Raw genomic sequence first — 17,281 nt, 5'->3', positions numbered from 1 at the left:
GTTGTATTCATACATTTTCTTTTCTGCATTAATCATAGCCGACTCTTTTACTTTATCAATGTCTTTTGAATGTTTTAAATACTCATCATCATGTTATTATTGAGGGCAATTAGAGGCAGTTCAGAGCTATGCAAAAGGAAACAAGCATATTAAACCTTTTGAATTAGCAATTTAAGTGGTTGTGTTTTTTCTGCAGAAGCTATGAAGAAGGCAGTGCAACTGTATTTATACAGCACCATTCAGTAAAATTCTTTACAGAGTCAAAACATGATTTTTAACCATCAAGAGCATCAAAAGACACAACACAGAAAAAAATCAAGGCTTTAAATATGGTGCATATTAAAAACAAGATTAAAAAGGTGTTGATCCAACTAAAAGAAGGGAAATAATACTTCATCATTCGGAAGATTGTTTCCTCTCTAACACTTTGTCTGTCAAGATCTTTATTTAATAAAAACCTTTCTACTGTTTTAATGGAAGGCCATTTATTTATAACTTATTTGAACTTGTAAAAATTTAATCAAGCCAACACAACACCCAAATAAGCTAAATCATTAATGATTCCACAGACTCCATGATTCAACAATCTCATCAAAGCAGAATTACTACAATATGAGAGGTAAATTTCTTAGGTAATGTTTATTTGGTCAAACTTGAGTTGGGATGTGTTTCCTCAGAGTTCAAGAAATGTGGTTGCCAAGCTAGTACTGTTGTTGATTCATCTTCTTTTAGATTATATGATTTGTGTATTTTGCGATGACATACCTACATGTCTGGATTAAAGAATCAAGTTATGTAACTTAGGTAAAGTTTACCTAAGTGATCAATGATACGCCATTTGTAAGATGCACTATGTTATCAAAAGTATTTAGCCACGCTTGTAAATTATTGAATTCAGGTGTTTCAAACAGACTTGTTACCACAGGTGTATAAAACCATCACCTAGCCATGTAGTCTCTGTCTTCAAACATTTGTGATACAAAATGGGCCATTCAGAAGAGCTCAGTGGTGCTGTGATGGATAGCACCATCGCAATAAGAAAGCTCCTGAAATTTCCTCCCAGCTGGATATTTCACAGTCACCTGTAAGTGATATTATTAGACAGCTGAAGGAACAACAGCAACTCAGCCATGTAGCGGAAGGCCACATAAAAACACACAGTGGGGTCAACGACTGCTAAGGCGCATTGTTTATAAAAGTCGCCAACGCTCTGCTGATTCCTCGGCTAAAGTGTTCTAAACCTCCACTGGAATAATTGTAGGCAAAAAGTCTGCAGCAGAAGCTTCAAGAAATGAGTTTCCATGGCCAAACAGCTGCATGCAAGCCTCAAATCACCAAGCCAGACGTTAGATGGAGTGGTGTAAATCAGTGTTTCTCAGCTGGTCAAGTCTCAGGACCCACCAGTGTCTTTGATGGCAATATGCGGCCCAAATTTTCAACATGAATACTTTTTAAACAAAAATGTTGCAGTTTGGATCTTGGATGGAACAAAATATTTGACTGAAAAAAGAGACACGACAGTTGACAAATTTTACACCATTTTTCCATGATATTATGTACATTTTTGCCAATTTCCCAGAGACCTTGAACAATCACCTTATTATCATTGGGAAAGCAGCCTAGTATGACATGAAAAGGAGATAAATGGGTTGAACTATTGAGAAAACATTACAATATACCCATTATCACCATAAAAATAATAAAATATAAGTAAGTAATGCATGCCCACTAAGGACTTGTTAATTCATAAAGTTTTGCCTCAAATTCACAACCACTGACAACAGCTCCGCGACCCACCAGTTGGGAACCGCTGGTGTAAAGCACACTGACACTGGACTGTGGAGCAGTGGAAATGTGTTCTGTGGAGATACAAATCACCCTTCACTGTTTGGCAGTCAGTTGGTTGAGTCTGGGTTTGGCAGATGCTGAGAGAACGTTACCTGCCTGACAGCATTGTGCCAACTGTGAAGTGTGGTGGAGAAGGGATAATGTATGGGGCTGTTTTCCAGAGTTTGGGCCAGGCTCCTCATCTCCAGTGACGGGAGATTTTCATGCTTCATACCAAGACATTTTGGACAATGCTATTCCAACTTTATGGCAACAGTTTAGGGAAGGCCCTTGTTTATCCAGCATGACTGTGCTCCAGTGCACAAAGCAAGGACTACAAAGGCATGGGTTGATGAGTTTGGTGAATGAGACTGGCCCACACAGAGCCCTGACCTCAACTCCATCCAGCACCTTTGGGATGAACTGGAATGGAGATTTTGAACCAGGCTTTCTCATCCAACATCAGTGCCTGACTTCATAAATGCCCTACAGAATGAATGGGCAGAAATTCCCACAGAAACACTCACAAAATCTTGAGGAAAGCATTCCAAGAAGAGTGAAGGCTGTTATAGCTCCAAAAGAGAGACTAACTCCATTTTAAAGTGTGTGTATTTGAATGTCAAGCCATTACAGTCCCTGTTGGTGTAATGGTCAGGAACTGTTTTTTTTTCCTTCTTCTTCTTTTTTGTTTATTGACAGTCAAAGGTTTTGAATTTTGGTTTAATTTGATGCATAATGCTGACTTACTTTGAGCTTATGTTCCTCCTTGAGAGAACTGATGCATGTTTTCACACTAGTCATGATAAACAATGGTATGTCACAGAACCCTCAAGACTTGACAGCAGTATCAATAAGCTGAAACATTTCTGATGTTTTGGGTTACTCTTGAGAAAGGCATATCCTTGCCCTAAATGGAAACAGCTTTCACTCTCCATCCCTACGCTTAATGCTGTATTTTAAACACTTTTTTATGGTGGCTGGTAAGGGCAAACAGCCTGCAAAAGCCAGACACATTCAATAAGAACCAAAACAGCTTCATCAAGACAAATGCTTCAACTTTGGAGATGCAATCAAAAGTCCAAACGAACTTCAAAAAGTGAAATGCGGTGCAACTGACAAAACACTCTCCAGGAATCAAAACCAAATTCATGAACGGCAAACGCGCTTCTATTACAGAAATGATTCCACATTCAAAACAATCCTAATCTAAAACACGCTTCAAAACCAGAAACTGCAAAACTCTTCCGACCCCTAGGGGGCTCTCTAGCAGGAAGGGCGAGAGGGAGAGACAGACAGATGTAAGAGAAAACGAGTCGAGGACAGACTTATGATTGTGTTTTGAAGCGTGACTTGGCAGAAAGTCGTTATACGGTAATATTACTCATTTACCCTTCATTCTATCTGTCTGTCTCTCCCTCTCGTTCTTCCTGCTAGAGACCCCTGGAGGCCCGGAGCTTTTTGCAGCGCATGTTGGATTAGGATTGTTCTGGGTGTAAAATCATTTCTGTATTAGAAGCGTGTTTGCTGTTCATGAATTTGTGTTTGATTCTTGGAGAGTGTTTTGTCAGTTGCACCGTATTTCCCTTTTTGAAGTTCATTTGGACTCTTGATTATATCTCTAAAATTGAAGCGTTCCACTTACTGAAGTTGTTTTGTTTCATTTGGAATGCATCGGGCTTTTGCAGGCCATTTGCCCTTACCGGCCACCATACTTTTTGAATAAACAGATAAGCCACAATAAACAAAAGAAAATAAATTCTAAAGACAAAAAGCAAGTATAAGCATTACCAAAAAATCACTTTCACAAATTGAGGCTCAGTGCTTATTTCATACCAAGAAGGTAATAGATACAAGAAAATGAATATGATTTATTCAATCTGGAGTTACATTCAGGTTGATGGGGATAAAGCTTAGCTCTTATGCAGCCCACAAATGATTTCTGAAACCTTCAAAAGAAATCAAAGAAGCCTCACACGGGGAATCTTAATTCCTCAAGTTTGACATTCTCCTTTCTCCACCTTCAGTAGACACTGAGCTGTCCATTTCTGTTTGTCATTTTCTTTAAAACAGCTTTACTTCATGCTGTGCACACTTGGCAGAGAAAGAGCAATATGAATATGATGTTTACATGCCACACATTTCTGGATTTTATTAAGAACACTCCAGCTGGCATTTGCAATTTTCTCTGTAAGGTGACAGGAAGCTATGCATGATTCTGAATACAGGATAAACTCTAGTGTTTTTTTATTCTCAACACACATTGTGGATATTTCTGACCAGAGTTAGGATGCTTGTGTGCATGCCATAGCGCTCACAGCTCCTTCTGCCTCTCAATCATTAGGCTTGACACTGACACTTTGTAGTGCACCTCTCTTTTTCAACAAATAGGAGGCAATAAATCACAGCTGTCATTTGTGATTAGGCTAAATTAGCATTTTTCAAATTTGACTGATAATAGCAATCATGTCAAACCTGTTTAGTACAAAAAGTTTGTAGTTGGTACACTTTTTTTCCACTAAAAGTCTGCATCATTAACTTCTTGCTCCTTTATTTTAATGGTATGCAATTTTTAAAGGGATACTTCAACATTTTGGCAAGTTCGCCCATTGCCATAATTCCTATAGTCTTAGTAATAGGTTTGTTTCCTTTAGTTGTCGGTGCAAGCTGTTTCTAGATCTGGGGGGACTGTTAAACCAGCTGCACAGCTAACGTTATGTTAGCAGAAGGAATTTTTGCTTTCCCTCATCAAACTCATCAAATACACAATTCAACAACTGCAAAACGCTCTCGGGGACGCGTTGTGACCTGCACATTCACCACGCTTTCACATCTTTTGTTTCCACCCCACCAGGGAAGGAGTAATCAGTGAATGCCGTGGCGGGGGGCACATGGGGATGGATCCAGGAATTTTTGAAGGATTTGCCACTATTGAGAGATAGGGCTAATGGCGGATGTCTGAACTTTCTGAGTGCTTTTTTTAGATTAGTAAGGATATGCTTAATAACAGCTTTATTGATGTGTGAAAGCTGCTTATTATACCATTAAAACATGTTACCTTTCATAATAATTCTCCTTTTTATGCATGTTTTTTACCCCTTAGTGCTGTAAGAAATATATTCACAGAAAGGAAGACTGTGTTTAATATGTTCACAGGCTAGTGTTCCTGCAATATGCAGTTTCTCATTGTTTCCATTACACCTATAGTGAGTAGAGATGAGTGTGAATGGTACAGTAAAGGATGTGAGACGTGAGGTGCAGGAAGGTTACCACGAAGTGTTAAGTGCTCTGAGTGGTGTGGGGAAGAAACTACATTTGAAGATGTTGCTCTGAATTTAGTAGGACATACAAAAGAGAAAGATACTTCTCAGTCCATCACTAATATGGCCAATTAACATGAGAAATGACAACAAAGGAGTCAAAGCCCTGTATGTGAGAAAGAGACAGGGAGGCAGAAGTGTGCCAGGCTACAATGCACCCCACTGTGTTTCTACGTTCTGATGTCATCTGACAAGTATTGCTGGCAACCACACAAGCTGCTGTAGCCCAATATGCATTCGAGCATTACATGGCACAAGTCTCTGAGCTCTGCGTTTGATCACACATTTCAATTATTTATTGTATTTAATATTCAAAAAGCAAAATCAGGCCACACAGTTCTGGTAGGAAGTCAATGATGGCTTTGGTTTGTTTACAGAATTACTATTGGGTCACATAACTAACAAGAGGATGTGGAGAATTTTTTTATTGCCTTTATTCAGTCTGAATGAATCCAGAGATCCCAGAGATACTAATGACAAAAAATACAAGTGACATTAGGTGTACAGATTTTAACGGTGGATGCTGGTAAGCACACATCTCTGACAAAAACACCCTCCTGCTCTGTAATGTTGAGAACTATTTATATTCTGTTTTATACCGGATATGTTAGTGTGGTTTGCTGGTTAATTTACAACAAACTGTTGTCTTGATTCAGAACATGCAGTTTGGCTCTCAGTGGTGAAGTTCAATGTGTCTCTTTTCTGTCTCTCTCTTTCAGCCCCCACACTATATCACCACCATCGTGGTCCAGATCCAGTGCACCAATGAGCTGGTTGGTACAGTCATTTTGCACGAGGTCCGGATTGTTGTGAGGGACAGGAACGACAACACCCCTCGCTTTCAGCAGCCACGCTACTATGTCGCAGTGAATGAGGTGAGGGAGGACTCCTGATTTGGTTCAGCAGCATATTTGATCAGAATATGAGATTAGTGGAGAATTTGCCCCGCTGACTTGCAGCAGTATCGGTTTGAAGGACACAGTTTTTTCTTTTTGTGCAATTCGTTTGCACCCTACTACAAGGTGTCACAAGCACACATCTGACCAATCACAACCCTCGATGTTGCCCACAGTAAAGAGTTTTGAGGCAGACATGACAGAGGAGCAACAGCTTCTCTTTATCCAAGACACCATGTGATGTTTTTCACTTGTCATTTAATTATTTGCCTCCAGATAAGTTAAGTTATTTTTGTCTTTAATATGATATTATGTAGCCAATAATAAAAGATTGAGACAGCAGGCAGCCCAATACATTTACCAAGTTTCAACATGTGACAGAAAGAAGGATTAATTGGGATTTAGCACTGAAGTCCTGAGATTAATGACAATTAAAAGAATATAGTTTGACAACAGTAATAAGGATGTATTCACTTCTTCTTATAGAACACCTGTTAGCAGTTAATAATGCTGTGGCTTAAATATTAGTTTCAACAAATTATTTTATTGTTGTTCACCTGGGGTGTTTTTAGAGTCTGAAAAAATTTAAATCTAAAACAGTCTCTTGGTGCACGCTATGTCAAAATGGTGACAGTGAAAATAAAGGGAAATAAACTGGATGTTATTGGAGAATTATAGTTATTTGATCACATGCAGTGTTTTTTTCTATACTATCTATTGCTAATTCTGTTTATTTTGGATAATTCTGTTTGTCTTAACAACCTCATGAAGCCTTTTTATGAAGAAACAAATAGAAGACAACAAATCGCCAGTGTTATATTAACATTGAGAGTGTTTATTCCAACTCTGTACACAGCAAAGACATCTTGTGTAATTAAAATAATTTTAACTTTAACATCTTTCCAAACTGATATAATTCTAAATTTTTAAATTTGATGTCTTTGTATTTTATATTATTCACACAATATAGCACAACTCATACTTAAGAAAATTGCCTCCTCACATTGACAGGGCTTGAATGTGACTGATCACTTTTACTCAGATAGCTGTAATTGAGTTTTTTGTTTTATTTTTTTGGTACTTGCACTTTTTGAGTACTTTCTGAAATCTGCAATTTTATGTCTACTTAAGTAAGTTTTAACCAGAGTAACTGTACTTTTACTTGAGTACAATAGTCTTGTACTTTTTCCACCTCTGTTGACTACACAGTAGTGAAAGAATGGTTACACATCACATCCCACAACAGCTGTTGTACACAGCAAACAACTGGAGTGTTAATTTCTGTGGGTTCAACAGTTCTGAGTTGATTTTATCTCTAATAAAGTGTTTTAAACTCCGATTTGAGTGAAATGGTCTTCAGTGTTGGAGTAATTTACCAGCATTGATCCACCAGTGTTAGTTTAACTCTATAAAGAGTCCACTGATATAAGCTCTAGTTTCCCATCATGCCTTTGGGCAGAGTGTTCAGTTGTATTTGAATGTTGCCTTTTGCACAGTGAACCCAGCTGGGGTTATTTTGCTCATGCTTCTGGTGGATTGTTGTTGTTTTGTTGTTAGACATGCTTACACCATGAGTGAAATTATCCACTGGGACAAGGCCTTTGTACACTGGGTCTGATTATTTCGTCCAAATTTTTGCACGTTGAAAAAGAAAATCGAGCTCATGTCGTTCTAATCAAGGTTGCACACTGACGCCGAAATTTTTGTCTGTCATTTTTTTTTTTTTTTTTTGGGAACGGGCTTGATTTAATGCAAAATTTTTGCAGTCCAAGTCATTTCAATGGGTGAGTGATGATTCAAAACAGTGCCCACTGCTTCCTCCTTGCTTGCTCAACCCCACCGGACCCCTCCTCCCTCTCTCTCTCCCTCTCAGGCCCTGAAACTTCACTTTAAACACCTAAGTTTGCTTATTTATTATGTGGATATAAACCATGGAAATATAACAGACAGATGGGTGATTGATGATTCAGATCAGCGCCTGTTACTTTATTCTCTCGCTCACTCACCCCCGTCCAACTCCTCCCAATCACAGCAGGTGTGTAATGTGGATATCAGCTGTGGAAATATAACAGATAAAGGCATACGTTTGTAACCTCCTCACAGCTCATAACAGAGACAGAATTAAAAAGTTGCTCTCCATCTCTCCAACTCTCAGCACCATGATGCATGAATGGGTGCTGAATGAAGCTTTCTGTCAGGATGGATCCAGCAGGATTTTAAAGGAGTGACAGAGCCACAGGCTCGCAGTATGAGCCTGTGGCTCTGTCCTTGTCTGTAATATTTAAAACATTTAACACTTTAAACAGACCAATATTGACACTTTTTAAGGGTTAAATTTAACTCCATATGTGAGTTTAATTAACACTTTAATTTTGCCAAAAAGGAAAGATCAAATTTTACCGTACAATTCCTTAGTAGCTACTCTATGTACTATTTAAAGTAAACTGTAAATTAAGTACCTTTTAATTTCGATTTATTAGATTTAAAAACCAGAACCTTTATTTCAACTTCAGTAAATTTTAACCACAGTAACTGTACTTTTACTGAAGTACTTTACCCCCCTCTTCACATTGATCAACTGTGGCAAAGAAAGCTGTCTTACAGCAACCAGATACAGAACTAGAGCATGCCCTGAGCTGAAAGTCTGTATCCCCTCCTTATGTTACACCATCCCCTAACGCAGGCAGAAACACACTTACTTGGTGGATAACCACACTCATGGTGCACAAGTGTTTAACTTAAAAACACAATAATTTACCACAAACGTGAGCAAATGAATTTTGGGAGTGGTCATTGTACAAAAGGCAACATCTTCACACATGTAAACACTCTGCCCAAGGGTATGATGGAAACCCCCCCCCCCAATTTGAAATCACAGTGGGCGGAGCTTAAATCATTTGACTCTCTACAGGCTTGAATTAAATCATCTCTGAAATGATTAACACAGAGAATTCAACACTTTAGTTGTTGCTATGTATTACTCTAATCTACTTTATATAATATGTATTTTTTAATATGCTACATGCACACACATGCACCAACAGGATCCATTGGGGTAATCAGGTATGCCTGAGGGTGCCTTGCTATAGCGTACCTTGACAAAACTGGGAAAATAAACTCAGATTCCAAATCCTATACTCTTTTCTCTTCCAGGACTTTAACTGGTGACCCTCCGGTTCCCAGCTCAAGTCTGTACAAACTGAGTCACTGCTGCCCTGAGATAGTAAAGTGTGGCCTTGAGATAACTGTGCCAGAGACATGCTTTTTTTTTATTCCTCTTTATCATATGTCACCAGAAGGGCTCAGTACAGTTCTGTTAATTTGCCTCAACAACCTTTTCCACACTGTGACTAACAAACACCTGGACACACCAAGCTTCTTCTCCCCCTTGAGGAAAGTTATAGCAGAACACCTGTCTGTCGTCCCTCAACTTTTTCAAATGTATCATGTATACTGGCAAGCCAAGAGAGCATTGTGGGAATTTTTGTTGCAGACTGCTCTGCTTCACTTACATGCAGTAAGCGCCAGCAAGGACAACCTTTTCCTCTCAAAGCAAACCTGCATCACCTGCAATATTTCAAGTCTTCTGACTTTGCAGTCTTGTGTTGAGAGATTAGGTAATATTTCACCGCTGAGTTTCTGTTACATAGTGTTTTTGAAATTCCTGTCACATAGTGTTATCATAGGCATACTGTATGAAGCTACCCCAACAGTATAGTGAGTCATCCTACATTACCGTCAGCTCCTCTCCTGAGCAAGCTCTCCTGCCCACCACTCGGTCCTGTGGACTTAGCTGTGGGCTCTAGGGAACAGCAGAGCCTCTCATACTTACTTTTTGTTATTCTGTCAGCATTGTGCAAGACTTCAAACTGCTGCTGACTGCAACATTTCCACTTTTTGATATGTTTTTTTGGCCTTTTGTATACTAATGGTCTAAAGTGGCAGCAATAATAGCTATATGCATGAGCTCTCAGCTGTAAGTAGATGTTTTACTCACAGGGGGCTTTTTGAGCTGTTGACTTCTCTCTTACCCATGCATTTATTTTCCTCTAGCTCACGCCAGTGGGAACGACCATTTTCACTGGCTTCTCAGGAAATAACGGTGCCACGGACATTGACGACGGGCCCAATGGACATATCGAATACAGCATCCTTTACAACCCCAATGACCCGGTATATGGACAAGTCACGCCATGATAAACACCCTCTACACCATTGTAAATTTCTTCAAAAATCACCACTCATTTCTCACAACCCCTTTTCTTTCTGTCTCCTGACATAAACTCTTTGTTTTTCAGGATTCGAACAGAACAGTGAGCGTCGCAAACACCCTGTCAGGACACATTATTCTAGCAGAGAGGCTGAACTACGAGGAAAGAACCCGCTACCTGGTTTTGGTCCAAGCCAATGTAAGTAAGCTGATCTGCACGAGCACACTTCACTTTTGGCTTGAAGTGTTAGAAGTGCTCAAAATACCAAGAGATTTTCAGTAGGCTCCCTTTTTGTGGGTTTTGTTTGATGTTGTTTACCTCTGCATTCACCTTGAGGGGGAAGGAACTCTTAATGCCACCAAACGGATATCTCAAGATCTTCTTTGTGCTTAAAAGCAGCCGCTGCATTCACAGTTTTGAGTGGAATTTGAGCACTTAAGCAGCTGCTTTTGCACCATTGTTTGGATCTTTTTGGATTTCTTTTTTTTATTTTGTACACAAAAGTCAGTCTTTGATGCTTTCATACTCTCACAATGCATCAATTCTTCGGTTTTAAAGCAAAGTCTACTTTTTTATTCTTTTCACAAATGTTACCGTCATTCAGGAAACCATTCTTTAAAACTTGTATTCTACAAATGATAAGAGTGATATTTAATAAGTTATCAGACATTTCTCAGTTGGCAGCCAATGTAAGGACATCACAAACAAGCTGTTTCTCTCATATTGAAGTAATGCTACTCCAGAGATTGCTCACGGTCAGCAGGGTTTTAGTACTACTTTTCCTTTTAATTGAAATGATTGAGGCTGTCTTTAAGCTTGTCTGAGATAACTGTTTGCATGTGCCGCAGCAGTTTTCGTATATCAGAGTGATTTTAATTATGGATTGTACTTCAGAGGGAGAATTTTCCTCCACACTCTCTCTGGGCAACACAAAATGGGAAAATATTGTAAGACAAGCCATTCTAATTATACAAGTTTAAATTATAATGAAGCCATTTTAGGAATCCTTTTCTGTTCCAAAGCCAGAGATATAATGAAAGAAAATGTCTGCTGACCACATGGGCACTGAGGCAACCAGCCAAGAGTTTGAATTCAATTTAAGAAACATTCATTTCCCAACAACTTCTGCTTACAGTATACACTGATTTCAATCAGGAGAGACTAAAACAAAAGTGTAAAATGATTAATTTTACAAATGTGCAATATCTACTAGACTCCATCGTGATAACTCCATACTCTTGGAGAAAAGGTGAGGCCAATGGCATGATTATGACACCCCCCAAAGGAGTCTAGACACTGGTGGTGTTGATGAAGGATTCAGGATCAGCTGAGGGGTAGACTTCTGAGAAGCCAGATTGGGACGATCCACTATCTCAAAATATTAGAAAATTGTGGAAAGGGCTCAAGAGCCGCCACACACGTGTCCAGATAATGGGCTACAGGTGTTATGCTCTTAGTGTCAAGCCAGTCATGAACCACAGACAACACCACCAGCGTTGCTCAGTAGTCCCAAGTCCTGTTTTCAGATGAAAGTACATTTTGAATTCTTCTTGCTTCCATCCACTAAGGAGTTTTATGGAGATACTGATTTCCTTTTCCTGTGGTATTGCTGAGTTTGATTGGTCAGCCAACTGGTCTGACCTGAATCCCCATAGAGAATCTCGGGGGTATTGCCAAGAGGAAGATGAGAGACACCGGACTCAACAATACAGATGAGCATAAGACTGCTATCAGAGTAACCTGGGCTTCAAAACATCCCAGCAGTGCCATGGACTGAAGGCTCCATGCCATCGCATAGATGCAGTAATTTGTGTAAAAGGAGCACCGAACAATTACTGAGTGCAGAATGAGGGTAATTTTCCAAAAAAGTCAACATTCCTGAATTATAAATCCTTTTAGGACTGATGTTTTGTGATATTCTCATATTTTGAGAAAGTGTATTTTTGTGAGCTGTAAACTGTAATCAAAAAGTCTTTATAATAATAATGATGAATCTAAAATGAATCTTTTAATTATGTTCTTTTTTTTTTTTTTTAGATGTACCTGAATGCTGCTGCTTAGACATTGCTTTGGTTGATATTTCAGTTTAACTTGACACAGCCTGTGTACAACTTCATCTCAGTTTTATGGTTCAAAGTACTGACAAAATGTGCCCCCATACATGGTATTCCCCTTCTGTGGTGTTGTGTATTCTTGGTGATAGTTTTACACTAGGCTGGGTGGCAGTGGCCATCAACCAGAGCTATAGCCCCCAAATAGGAATGGGTGGCTAAAATACACAACATTTTCCCTGCTTTGGTGCACTAGACAAAATGCAGAGTAAAATATAACCAAACCAGATTAAAATGCATCATTGATGCAACTTGTCAGATTGTTACATGAGGTTTTCAGACCAACTCTCTCTTATGCATGCACAAATATCATAAAATATTCTTCGGAGGATCACATTATTCCTTTGAGATGATCATACAGTCTGTGTGCTATGATATTATTACTTCCTACATCCCATAACCTCCCATTTTAGAAAGATGTCCTGAAGGATATCTCAACTAATTTTGAAAAGCTTCACACCTGAATTGCACCACCAAGTGACCTAAATGGAATGTGGCATTGGTTGAAAATAGGATTCAAAGTGTTTTGAGTTGAAAATACATTCCAACAGACTTTTGCACTGACTAGATACTCTCTTTGGAAATGTCCACAGATGATATCTGCCATGAAAGAAGTTCCAACTATAGACACTGAGGGTTTTTGTACACAAAAGGCAGCTTAAATCAATTGATTTGGTCAGAATTCAAGTAAATACAAACCGAGGTCAGAATTTAGAGGCTAATTGTTTAAATCTTTTTGGACACAGCTCTCATTTCACTGGAAATGTTGATTTTAATGCGAGTAGTCTCCTTTCAATGAGCTGTGCTCACTGCTACAGAATTAACTGCTACTTTACAGCTTTAACTGTTAATTCTACTTTTTTACATGGAAATATATCTTTTTAAATGAATACAGAAATGAATACACTTAATATTACTCATATTAAGATTTCTTTAGCAAAAGCCTTGTAATAAGTGGAATATTGTATAGATGAGTAAATATTTTATTGTCGAAAAATCACTTTTGAGTGAGACTCTGACATGATCAGGATCCTCCTCACCTTGTCTGGGTTCCATTTAACTATAAAAGACCCCCCATCACAACTGCTCACTCAGCATTTTATCAAAACAATAAAAAAGGATAACAGCAGTTATCAACAGTTGCTGTTATTTCCATCATTATAATCACTCTCTGATTACATAATCAGTGGCCTCAACAACCTGTGGAAAACCCCCTCTATACTCGGAAATAAAAGAGACAAAATACTGCAGAATAAGATGATTTAGCAGTCAACCTGCCTCTTATCCTCTCCTGCATGGGGAAGCAAAAGACTCACATTTTGGCCAAGCAAGTGGTCCTCCTCTAGGGAGATTTCATTTTCTCCTGCAAGAGGAATGTCAGAGTGTAGAAAGAAAGAAGACGTGGTATTTACTAGAACTCTGCACCGCTTGTGTCAAGAGTTCAATTACACTGACAACACAAATCTTTGAAGTGCTATGCTGCTCACTTCTCTTGGTAACACTCTGGGAAGTAGCTGTACCATGAGGAGGGATCTTTAAGGATAACTGCTGTAAAGATATGTTTTGCTGCCAAGAATAATTTTGTTAAGACAAGAAAAAGTTTACCAGGAGTAGAGCAGTGCGGCTTTGTTTAAAGTGGTCTGATGGTAAAGATGGATGTGTTTCTCTTCCTTTTAAATACACGGTGAAACTGAAGGGATTTTTTGCATGAGTACAGAGCAAAGTCTGCTAACTTTAGCATCTTAGTTTTTATTGAACATACCAGACTGTGGAACAAGTGAATACATTTTGACTTAAGGTTTTGAGATAATAAATGTATTCATACAAGCAAAGTTATTTAATTGGCACTTATCTGTATGGTTAAATTGATCTCACTATGAGTTCGATAAGAGTCTGTTTTATTAGGCAGAGGTACTAGCTCCAATAATCAATACTAACTATTCTGCTGTAATGTCAATTAACAGATTTAGATCTCCAGCAGTGTTGTGCCTAATATTAGCATTGATGGAATACCTCTTATCTAATCAGAATACTCAGAACAAACTGTTGTATCACAGTAGAGTTGGTATAGCTGACATGGTCTGGAACAGTTTATTAAAACATGTTATCAGATGAACATGTTATTAGCATTCTGCTAGCATGAGAGGATTCTTCCTGGGGGGAAAGTCACCCATAAGGGGGTAAGAAGTGAAAGCTTGCCAGATGCCCTTTAGGGGCCCATGAAGGTAAGCAAATATAGGCCATCTCACGTTTGAATAATGAAAACCAAGTGTTATTTTTAGGTTTTAACTCACAGTTACTTAATTGAAGCTTACAAAGCAACAAATTTAAATGTTGCTCATTGCAAATTTCAAATGCAAAATCCCTCTTGAGATTGTTTTTTGTTGGCTAGCCAATTAAACTTCACTATTGGGCCAGTGTTGTTGGACAATGTATCCATGCCCTGCTGCATAGCTGTATAAGACTGATTACCGAGAAACACTTATACAACAAAGAAATAGTTTATATCTTTTTGATGCCTGCAACCAGTATTGGTTAGAGTAACTCTCCAGGTACTTTGCGCAAACGAGGCCAGCCCCGCCCATTTCAATGCAAAACATTGCATAAAAATGAATGGTGGTAAATGGGAACGATTGGAATATTAGGGATTTAAAAGCTTAAAATATGAAAATCATACAATTGAATGGTTAGTGAGAGCCAAAATCCAATCCAATGTAGTGCATTTATGCCATAAACTGACATCACATACCTGCATTGGATCTGAACACTTGAATGTGGTTAATAAATTAGATAATATTTGAAAAAGCTGTTGACTGTTAGACTACAGCTCCTGCTGTCACGGAGCGACCAATAACTTATAGTCATTAAAAACACAGCTCCAGTCCAACATTTGCACGCTTTACTCCTCTCTAGTTTCTTCCAAATGACACAGAACTCTTCTTTGACACTCTGTCATCATTTGAGAATAACAAAAAATATCTTATATTATGGCTTTTTAAGTATTTAAGGCACAAAACACAAGAAAATGCTTTTAATTGAGATTTCACCACTGTTTTCTAACCTACCGCTGTTCAAACTGAGCACTTGTTTTCCCCCAAATGGGGCGATCACATTAAAAAGAGGAAAGTGATGCTGCAAAGCTCTAATCCATTGGATAAGTTGTTGTTTTGGGCTGAACTGGTTTTTTGAATTTGACTGGACCACTGCTGCATTTTGTCTGTTGATCACAACCTCTTTGGATTAGGAATATGACTGAAGGTTGGTGGATTTGTGAAGCTTTATTACTTTGAAAAACTATTAAAAGATTTAATTAACAGAGGTCTTATTGTGCTAAAACTTGGTTCTCTAAGATTTTCGGGGGCTTTTATACCTTCATTTAAGAAATAGGACTGTAGGGTCAGAAATAAGAGAGAGAGAGTGCTGAAAGATGTGGAAAAGAAGCCACAGGCCAGTTTTAAACCCAGACTGCCTGCTTCAAATACAGCAGTCTCTGGGGCATATGGATGTGACCCCTCAGCTAAAGGTGCTCCAAAAGAGGTGGTTTTAAGAGAATGAATCATCATCAATTCAGTGCCCCCTTCAACCTTGGCCTTGTCTCCCAGTGACCCTCTCCTACATCCACAGATGTAATAAAAACAGAGTCTTTCAATGACGGCAGGATTTCTTGACAGCCCCTAGTTTCATATGGTAAACAACAGCTGTGATATTTGACGTAGTGTTAACATTTTCTGTTGGATTCAGCTGAAGAAGCATACAGCCCCTGTGCACCAAACAACAAATCCTCCAGGAAATTAAAGGCTGAAACTGAGCACATTTTTATTTCTTACTTTCAAGGACCGCGCTCCGTACCCTCCAAACAGACGCACAGCTACCACCACTCTGACCCTGGACGTTCTTGACGGAGATGACCTGGGACCCATGTTCCTGCCTTGTGTTCTCGTGAACAACACCCGAGACTGCAACCCCCTCACCTATCGAGTGGCCATCCCTGAATTCACTGACCCGGTAAGAACAAGTCGGACAGGCAGGTGTGAACATACTGCTGCTCCACAAGGTCACTCTAACACAGTTCCTCCAGTTGTGCATAACTGTATCTTCCTGCATGCTGGTTGTGTTAGCTGTCATCTTGTGTTTGCATGTGCATTGTGCTTTATAATTCATATTTCTGTCACTGTTTGCGTACATTTCTATTTATTGTTCAAATATATATTTCACCTGTTAATCAGCCTGATTTTCCTTTTATTCCTTGGTTTAGTCTGCACACCTGGAGGCACACTAAGCTGAGCTGTTTTCTCTCAGCTTGGTATTTCCAGGGGCTTTTTTTGGTCCGTTGGACCAGCAATTAGAGCTGAAGGCTGAGTTGACCTGGTATGACAGATAAACACCACAGGAGCTTATAGAAGAAGAGGAAATAGAGAGGGAGATGGTGTGGCTGCTGAGATAAAGAGTATGAGCTCGAGAGAACAAGATGTCCCGCAATGGAAATTAAATTATGTTTATAAACTGTTTATCTATGTCTCTGGAAATCTCTATTTTTATTCACTGTGTTGAATGAACTAAAAAGAAGTGAGCAATGTGTTTATTTTGATCTGGATAGATTAGATTATGTGGAATCTGTATTCAGGGATTATGCTTTCAGCATGTTGCATGCTCTGTTTTTTCTATATTCTGTGCAGCATGAGCAGTTGCATTTAAGCAGGTTTGATGATACAGGTAAAGCATCTTGTGAATACAAAATTATAAAGTCCCTATAAAAAGTATCTGAAAGTTCCAGCCACTGGTTGATCAGTATTCCTGGCTACCATTACACCGTGAAGACAAAAGAACACTTCAAACAATTTAGAGAAATGATTATTGAAAAGTATAAGTCAGGGGATGAATAAAAACATTTCCAAGGCACCTCTGTTGAAAATTTACTC

The 17,281-nt window shown here is 38.8% G+C and overlaps 1 protein-coding gene across 1 annotated transcript in view; it reads left to right on the top strand.

The window, feature by feature from the left end:
• pcdh15a (protocadherin-related 15a) overlaps positions 1-17,281 on the top strand; it is a 340,713-nt gene that overhangs the window by 123,896 nt on the left and 199,536 nt on the right. Inside the window, exons 5-8 of the mRNA XM_041789646.1 lie at positions 5,864-6,019; positions 10,094-10,213; positions 10,339-10,449; positions 16,197-16,367. Of these exons, the coding sequence (XP_041645580.1) occupies positions 5,864-6,019; positions 10,094-10,213; positions 10,339-10,449; positions 16,197-16,367 (558 nt within the window). The remainder of the gene's footprint in view (positions 1-5,863; positions 6,020-10,093; positions 10,214-10,338; positions 10,450-16,196; positions 16,368-17,281) is intronic.

This window comes from Cheilinus undulatus, linkage group 6, assembly GCF_018320785.1.
Source record: "Cheilinus undulatus linkage group 6, ASM1832078v1, whole genome shotgun sequence".
Lineage (NCBI taxonomy): Eukaryota > Metazoa > Chordata > Actinopteri > Labriformes > Labridae > Cheilinus > Cheilinus undulatus.
Note: the sequence above shows the minus strand (reverse complement) of the source record. Positions and strands in the feature narration are given on the sequence as shown.